This window comes from Teleopsis dalmanni, chromosome 1 (genome assembly GCF_002237135.1).
Source record: "Teleopsis dalmanni isolate 2A chromosome 1, ASM223713v2, whole genome shotgun sequence".
NCBI classification, from domain to species: domain Eukaryota; kingdom Metazoa; phylum Arthropoda; class Insecta; order Diptera; family Diopsidae; genus Teleopsis; species Teleopsis dalmanni.
The window spans coordinates 26863954-26872861 of NC_051846.1; the positions used below are offsets into that span (position 1 = coordinate 26863954).

The 8908-nt window shown below is 35.8% G+C and overlaps 3 protein-coding genes across 3 annotated transcripts in view; all 3 read left to right on the forward strand.

Moving 5' to 3' along the window:
- Nucleotides 1–6231, forward strand: part of LOC119673207 (laminin subunit alpha-like) — a 9426-nt gene extending 3195 nt beyond the window's left edge. The window contains exons 2-4 of the mRNA XM_038084444.1: nucleotides 6–3995; nucleotides 4165–4382; nucleotides 4444–6231. Coding sequence (XP_037940372.1) covers nucleotides 6–3995; nucleotides 4165–4382; nucleotides 4444–5915 — 5680 coding nt within the window. The 3' untranslated portion in view covers nucleotides 5916–6231. The remainder of the gene's footprint in view (nucleotides 1–5; nucleotides 3996–4164; nucleotides 4383–4443) is intronic.
- The window catches only part of LOC119673288 (lipase member I-like), a gene marked incomplete in the record, with an annotated part of 638721 nt that overhangs the window by 174444 nt on the left and 455369 nt on the right, over nucleotides 1–8908 (forward strand).
- Nucleotides 6573–8908, forward strand: part of LOC119673210 (dual specificity protein phosphatase 18-like) — a 21600-nt gene continuing 19264 nt past the window's right edge. Inside the window, exon 1 of the mRNA XM_038084447.1 lies at nucleotides 6573–6640. Within this exon, the coding sequence (XP_037940375.1) occupies nucleotides 6573–6640 (68 nt within the window). The remainder of the gene's footprint in view (nucleotides 6641–8908) is intronic.

Sequence of the window (8908 nt, forward strand, 5' to 3'; positions counted from 1 at the left end):
ACCACGGGTGATCATTGTGAGTTGTGTATTGAAGGTTATTATGGCAACGCAACGAATGGAAGTCCGCATGATTGTATGATATGCGCTTGTCCTTTGCCTTATGATGCAAACAATTTTGCTACTAGTTGCGAAATTTCTGAATCCGGTAATGAAATTCATTGTGAGTGTAAAACAGGTTATACAGGTGCACGCTGCGAGTCTTGTGCTAATGGTTTTTATGGTCTACCAGAACAGTTAGGTGAATACTGTAAGCCTTGTGAGTGCTCTGGTAATATAAATCCTGTCGAACCCGGCTCCTGCGATACTATCACTGGAGAATGCTTGCGTTGTCTAAATAATACATCAGGCACAGCTTGCAATTTATGCGCTCCAGGTTATTACGGAGACGCTATTAAATTGAAGAATTGTCAGAGTTGTGATTGCGAGGAATTAGGCACTTTGGAATGCGATCCGTTTGTTGGCGATTGCAAATGTCACAATCATGTTATCGGTGAACGTTGCGATCGCTGTGAAGCTGACCATTATGGTTATGATTCGGGAATGGGATGTCGTGCTTGTGATTGTGGTATTGCTTCCAATTACACGCAATGTGATGATCATACAGGTAAATGTTCCTGTAAACCTGGCGTAACAGGTCGCCAATGTGATCGCTGCGCTGTGGATCATTGGAACTATACCAGAGAAGGTTGCACACCATGTCGCTGTAATCAGGGCTATTCTCGTGGTTTTGGCTGTAATCCATTTACTGGGCAATGCGAATGTTTGCCTGGTGTTATTGGAGATCGTTGTGATCGTTGTCCACACCGTTGGGTGTTACTTAAAGATGAAGGTTGCTTAAAGTGTGACTCATGTCACGATGCACTTCTAGATGTAACCGATCGCTTACGTTATCAAATTGATCCAGTACTTGATGAATTCCAATCTGTCGCTTTAGCATTCTTCACCACGCAGAAATTAAATTACTTTAACGACTTAGCTGATAAACTGTCACCTGATGTACAGAACTTGGATCCACAAAGTGTTAACTTAGAACCTGCTAGAAATAAAATTGCAGAACTGGAATCTGAAGCAAAAGCATATAATAAACAAGTGAATCACAATACAGAAAATGCATTAGACAGTCGCATAAAATCTGGAGTGCTGTACACAAATGTGACTGCATTACGTGAACGGTCAAGATTAGACAACGAAGAAGCCAGGAGCGCTATTGCTGCAGTAGAAGCCTTATCAAGCAATTTGGAAGCTGCTGCTAGTACAAAACTTGACGCGGCACTGGAAAATGCCCAAAACATTTTGAATCGCATTAACGAAACAAAATTAAATCTTGTACCAAATGAAAATCTGTTAACGAAATCTGTGGACCTATTTGGTCAAATTGATCAAATTGTCTTACCTATTAAGAATCAAAATAAGTCATTGGATTCATTAAAATATGATATTGGTGAATTTAGTGATAAATTAGAGGATCTCTACTTATGGAGTTTGCAGGCGCAAAATGTATCTAGAGAAGTCGAAAAACAAAATGCGAAAAACAAACTTGCATTTGAAAATTCAAAGTTCGATACTGTTCTAGATCAGCAGAAGGAAGCAGACAAAAATATAGAAGAAGCTGGCAACTTCCTCATAAATGGAGATCTCATATTAGTGGCAATTGATAGATCATTAGGTGACTTAAATGAAGCTTTTACGGACTTAAAGGATATCAACGTTAATATTGAGAATGAGTTGCCTGATAGGGAAAAGGAACATATGGAAGCTTCCAATACTACACAGGAAGCAGAATTACACGCTGCAGACTTAAGTGTAAGGGCACAGGCTCTTACGCAACAGTATGCCGATATGACAACAAGTGCAGAACCAGCAATAAAGGCTGCAACAGCGTACACTAATATTGTCGATGCAGTGTTGTCCGCACAGAACTTAACTAAAACATCTAAGTTTGCTGCAGGCAATGCAACTGAAATCACTGAAGGCATAGGCGATCGAGCTGGACGTGCCGATAAGGATTCTGCTGAACTTCTACAAAAAGCGCGTGATTCATTATCAAAAGTTCAAACTGACCTAGAACCAAGGCTTAATGCTTCCGCCACTAAGGTTAATGATATTACAGAATTGAATAAAAACACCGAAAACCGTTTGAAGGACATTAATATTGCGCGTGAACCGCTTTCAACTGATTTGCAACGGGATATTTGGAAGAATTCCAACAGAAACGCAACTGACGCTTTGGAGATAATGAAGGAGGTTCTAGATATTTTAAAACCAGTTGTTACGCAAACACCAATGGCTTTAGAAAAGGCTAAGAATATATCAAAAGATATTGATATGACAACAAAGGATATATCACAAGCAAAGAGCCAACTAGAAAGTGTTAAAAATGCTATACCAAAATTGGAAGAGCTAGTAGATACGGTTGGTAACCAGCAAGCTGAAGTTGAAAGAATCGGACAGGACTTAGGTGAAAATATTGAAAACTTGAAACGCCAAATTGAGCACGCACGTCGTTTAGCGAATGACATTAAAGTTGGCGTCAAATTCGTGCCAAGTACTGTGCTGGAAATACAACCACCAGAAAAATTACCACTTCTAGCTACAAAAACCAAAGTATCAGCATACTTCAATACTACCAATCCTAATGGTTTCCTTATGTTTTTGGGTAACGATAACAAAACAGCTGCTAGCACGGCACCTGCCAAAAAGAATAACGACTTTATGGCTATCGAAATTGTCAATGGTTATCCAATACTAACAATTGATTTAGGCAACGGACCCGAACGTATAACGAATAATAAATATGTTGCCGATGGCGATTGGTATCAAGTAGTAGTAGATCGTACTGGATCAAATGCTAAACTGATAATACGGGAACAGTTGGCTAATGGCACTGTGTTAGACCACACCAGTGAAGGTGAATTATTAGGTCCTAACAATGTCTTTAACGTTGATCGCAATAGTCGCTTGTTTGTTGGAGGCTATCCACCGCCGGCAGATTTTACGCCACCGGAAGATATACATTCCAGTTCGTTTGTGGGAGAAATTGAAGATTTACGCATAGGTGACGAAAATGTTGGATTATGGAACTTCGTTTATGGTGAGGATAATAATTTGGGTGCAAATAAACGCAATAAATTAGTTAGCGAGGATATACCACCGACTGGTTATCGTTTCAGCGGCAATGGATTTGTGTCACTGAAAGCAACACAGTATAATTTCAAATCTCGTTCAAGCGTACAGTTCAGTTTTAAAGCAGCTAAGGATGCTAAAGATGGCCTTATGTTCTTCTATGGGCGAGGCAACCACTTTATGTCTATAGAATTAGTTAATGGTGGTGTGTACTTCCGGTATAAGTTGGGCGAACATATGGTTTCCACTGGTAGCAATGATCGTTACAATGATAATGAATGGCATCGTGTAGTGGCCGAGCGTGATGGACGTCGAGGTTTATTGAAAGTGGACGATGTTATAATTGCCCAGGAAGAAGCTCCTCCAGAAGCTGAAGAAAATATGCCGGCAATTAGACGTATGTTCTTTGGAGGTTATCCTGGTAAACGCAATCATTCCGCTATTGTGGAACAAAACTTCGATGGTTGTATAGATGATGTGAGCATTGCTGGCATTAAGGTGGATTTGGGCCAAAATATAAATGCTGTTGACGTGAAGCAGGGTTGTCCACCTAAGTATTCAACAACTTTAGCTTTCCCGCCGAATGAATATGGTTATTTGTCTACAACAAATGTGACTTCTCGAAACAATTTCAATATTAATTTGAAATTTAAAACAAGACAACGCGATGGTGTGCTATTCTATACTGCCAATCATGATCAAAGTTCTACAATTGGGTTGACTTTGAATAATGGCGCGTTAATATTGAATAGTATGGGTACCGAACTTATGTCTGATATGAATAATCTAAATGACGGAGAGGAACATGTGGTTACTGTACGTCATGATGAAAATCATTTGAGGCTATCAATCGATGATGTGGAAGACAAACGGTAAGTGGGATTTCTTTTATTTTATTTTGTGTTGCTTTATATATATGTTGATGTTATATATATATATTATATTTTATTATTTTATTTCTATATTTCAAATTTTTAAAATGTTTATTATATTTTATATTTCATAGAATTTATATTTCAAATATATTTGTGTATATTTTAGCACATCAATTACACCAAATCCATTATTGATCAATAATGGAGATATATTCTTTGGTGGCCTACCGGATAATTTCATAGTACCTCCACGTGCGTTATCCACTTCAGCCTATTTCGTTGGTTGCATAAGCGATGTTACAATAAATGGAGAAATAATAAACTTTGCTGATAGTACTGAGAAAAAGAATGGCAATATTAATAACTGCCCCAGTGATATTTTGGGTATGTGATTTTATAATAATTTTAAATATAAAACAGTGAATATTTCTTAAATTTTTTTCAGCTTATGATACATCAAAAGTGCCAGTATATTTCCCACGTGGTGAAAATGAACTTGTACCCAAAGTTCCACTTGCACCAATTACAACTCAATGGACTAAACCAGCACCCACTACTATTATGCCAACAAAAGCTACAACACCTACAGCATCAGTTTTACCAGCAACTACAACAACAACAACTACTACTACAACAACGACCACAACAACAACGACCACAACTACTACATCCAGTCCCCCAATCAAAGCAGAGGAAAGACCAGAAGAGTTCGCCGAAATAATACCGAAACCAGCTGTTACAAGTAAACCAAAACCAATAATTCATCAGAATATGCCAGAAGATCCACGTTGTAAACTGCCAACTAATCCAAATTTCGATAAAGATTTCTCGGAAGCCGGTTATAGATTTGTCGCTACACGAGAACAACGTCTTGAAATACATACACTGCCCGCTAAATTACGCAAACATTATGATGTTAGCATTACATTCCGTACAGACTATCCATATGGTTTGCTCTTCTATGCAAGCGACAAGCGGCATAATGATTACTTTGCTGTATATTTATTGGACGGTAAGATCTACCATCAGTTGCGCGTTGGCCAAAAATTCGCTAACTTATCCAGTGAGCAAGAATTGAATGATGGCAAGTGGCATACAGTCCAGTTTGTGCGTACAAACCGCAAATTAAGTCTTATAATAGATGAAGTAGAACAAGAACCTTCGGTGGAAGCTGATGAACGTGCAATGATGGTTGAATTCCCAATCTATCTCGGTGGTGTACCTAAGTTCCAAGAAGAAAGTGTACATCTTAATATTGAAAGCAGTGCTAACACTACGCACTTTAATGGTTGCATGCGTGACATTAAGTTCAATGGCGCAACTTTGGAAAAAGAACCAATGCCACATCATGTTGTACCATGTTCAGATGAAGTTGAAGATGGTTTCTTCTTCAACAAGCCAACTGGTTACATCAAATTGTTTGAACGCTTTACTGTTGGTTCAGACTTTAACTTCGAATTCGATTTTAGACCACGCGAGCCAGACGGTTTGATATTCTCTGTGCATGGTAGAAATGCATATATGATATTGGAGTTAATGGATAATATTCTATGGTTTACTGTTAAATCGGACGGTAAAAACATTATTTTTACGAATTATACATTGCCAGATAATGGCAGTTATTGTGATGGCAATTGGCGTAATGTCAATGCAGTCAAATCAAAATACGTCATCACAATAGCTGTCGATTATATCAATAATACTCCAGGAGTTGGTACTGAAGGCTCAATAAATACAAAAACTAATCGTCCATTGTTCCTGGGTGGTCATCAAGCATTCAATAAAGCACCGGGTCTGAAAACTAAGAAGACTTTCAAGGGTTGCATACGAAATGTTAAAGTTAATAAAAAGGCCATGAGAATAACACCAAATCATATATTCGGTGAAATTTGGCAAGGCGTGTGCCCGCTTAATTAACCTACAAAAATTTATTCTCATTCTTACTTTTCTCTTATTTCTTCTCCATTATGATTCGGACTCAAATATATTGCTAAAGGTTCTTGATTTGGGATAAATGTTTTGTTTTAGTTAACTATGGAATAATTTTGTCAGGTTGGCGACTTGATATTTTCGTTTTGGAAAACTGATGAAGAAAAGGACTTTGCTATAGTAATCAGGACACTTTCTATATTACTTCTATTATTATTTTGCTTGTAAAAACTTATTGCTCTGTCAATTAAAATTAGCTTTTATTTTTTTTTTAAATTTCAATAAAAATTACTTCACAATATTTTATATTTTATTGTAGTTCAATATTTTAGTTTTTATTAAAAATAATTTTTATTTTTCTTTACGTTTATAATGCTCAATTTTGTACTCTTATAATTTCCACAATTCTAAATAAAATTTTAAATGAACATTAATGTATATTTTTAATTATTATTATTTTTTATTTCTTTTATATATTTTTATTGATTTATCCGAGGCAGATTTTTAAATAATTTGGTAAATAATTATCTGGGACGATGTTGTTTTACTGTCAAACCGTCATAGCGATATGCGACAGCAACTTACTTTGTTAGAAAACGAGGCCAAGAAGGTTGGCTTAGTAATAAACTGTGAAAAGACGAATCAATGAGAATAAATTCAAATAGTAGCACAGTACTGCGCAGTAGCAGCACCGATATTGCAGATGTGGCCAGGTTTGAATACCTCGGCAGTGAAATCTCTGGAGATGGCGGAACATTGATAGACGTCGATTATAGGATGTTGAAATAAGAAATACGCGTTGAAAAGTAAGAAATCTTGGTATGGGGACTGCAAAATAGTTATATGATTTCTGAGAACTCATTTCTTTTTTTTCTTATTAAACCTAATCTTTAGGTTCAAAATCAGGCAACTAAAAACATTTTTACAAACTTTTAATAATTACCGAGGACAAGTTCTGAAAAATTTTTTTTTAATACAAGAATCTATTTATAAAAACCAAACTTTTCAATTTGAAAAATTTGTATCTGATGTAGTTGTATCCAGAAATAATGGCAAGAAACATATTTCAATCAATTTATTATTTTAATAATTATCGCAATACACAAATGACATATGGACTAAAAATAACCCACATTCTTGACGTGAAAAACTAGAGACCCCAGTGGAGTAGACTGTGGATAGATAGATAGTTAGGTAGTGGATAGACTATATCAGCTTTACCAATGTTTATAATTGCGAAGATCTGAAGATAATGTCTGAATAAAAGTTCTACTCTTTACTGCAGATGATAATTCATCTGCTTCACTAAGTTTATCGGATCATAGTTGTTCTGGGAATGCTTTCAACTTTTCAATACACTAGCATCGAGAAACTGCGGTACTCTTATGTGGGTATCGGGACAGGAAGGGCATGAGGGCAATGAAATAGCAAACTCGCTAGCAAAGAAGGGTGCATATATGGTACTCCATTTATTGGTCCAAAACCCTTCTACGAGGTAACAAATAGCTTCATAAATACCTTAGTATGTGAACGGGAGCATCGAAAGATACTTGAACAATGGAGAGCCCAAAAAGACATGAGACAGCAAGAAGATTCATTGATCCTGAACATATCAAAGTTGACGCTATCATTAACGTTAGCAGAAACGATATTAAACTCTATATTAAACTTCTTACAGGACACTGTAGAGTCAATTACCACATGAAGAATGCAGGTGCGTTAAAAAGTGATATCTGTCCACTCTGTCATGAGGAGAAGGAAACATCAGAAAATGTTTTATACAACTGTTTTCAAGAAGTACAACAGTGCTGTGCGGCAAGACGTAGATTTGACTACCTTAGAACCGGGATCTTGGTGGAAAATCAATTAGTAAAATTAAGCCCCCAGCAATTACGATATTTATGAATAGTCTAAAAATGCATTAGTTGGACTTTTAGGCGCATAATAGATCTTTTATGTCGGGATACATTTATAGCCTGTTATTTAGTAATAATAAAAAGATTATCCTTCTAGTCTCGTCGATTAGTGTTTCTAGTGTTTGTCTCGTATTTACATATCATACACATTCTCAAATTGTTGCCAATTTGTTTTTAGGTAGAATTAAATTTATGGAAGCAGTAGATATGTAGTTTTAACAGAATGGTGCAATACGGTACAAAAAGCGAATTGATTCGGTTTTCTTGCACGAGAAGTTTCTCGGAGGTCATAGGATTCGGCTACCAAGATGATGGAATTTTGATAGACCTTAGGTGTTTTTGTGAGTTCATGAACTATGTTTATGTTTACAATCTTGCTACACTTTCAGGAGGTACATCCGATTAGGTAAGGAAGAGTTGCTGTTTGCTGTGTTCTGAGAAATCATTTATACCAAATTTTCTGTTGAGAATACTTGAATGATGGTTATTTAACACCTAATGGTAATTACATGATTTGGTCGTGTAATGCTATCAATTTATCAATCCTTTTTTAAGAATTCATGTATAGTAGTGCGGGAAGTATGTTACAGACGCAATATTGGTAGTATGTGTACACATGTACTTACACTAGTTTGATTTAGAATGTGTTTATCTGAGTTATTGGAGTTCTAACAAATTTAAGTAAGTATTGTTCACAGCATTAAAATATTTTTAATAAGTAGCTGGAATGAAGTTCAAGTACTTTGTACGTGTATGTATGTCTTTAAACCTTGAATAACAGTTATGCAGGAAATTATATCATGAAGTGGAGCCCAATTTTGATACTAACCCATTGACATATTTTTAATATCTTAAGTCGATATCTCATCAATTTTAACCCAAAATAAATGCAATTTTTTGAGTAACAGATAATATTTATAAATTTTCGAAATGTAATATTAATTAACAGCAATTATTAATAATTAAGATTTATAATTAAATTTCATATATTGTATGTACATAATTAATGTATTATCCATTTGAGTTCTTTTAAGAAAACTTTTTATTTTTATTTCAATAAAAAAG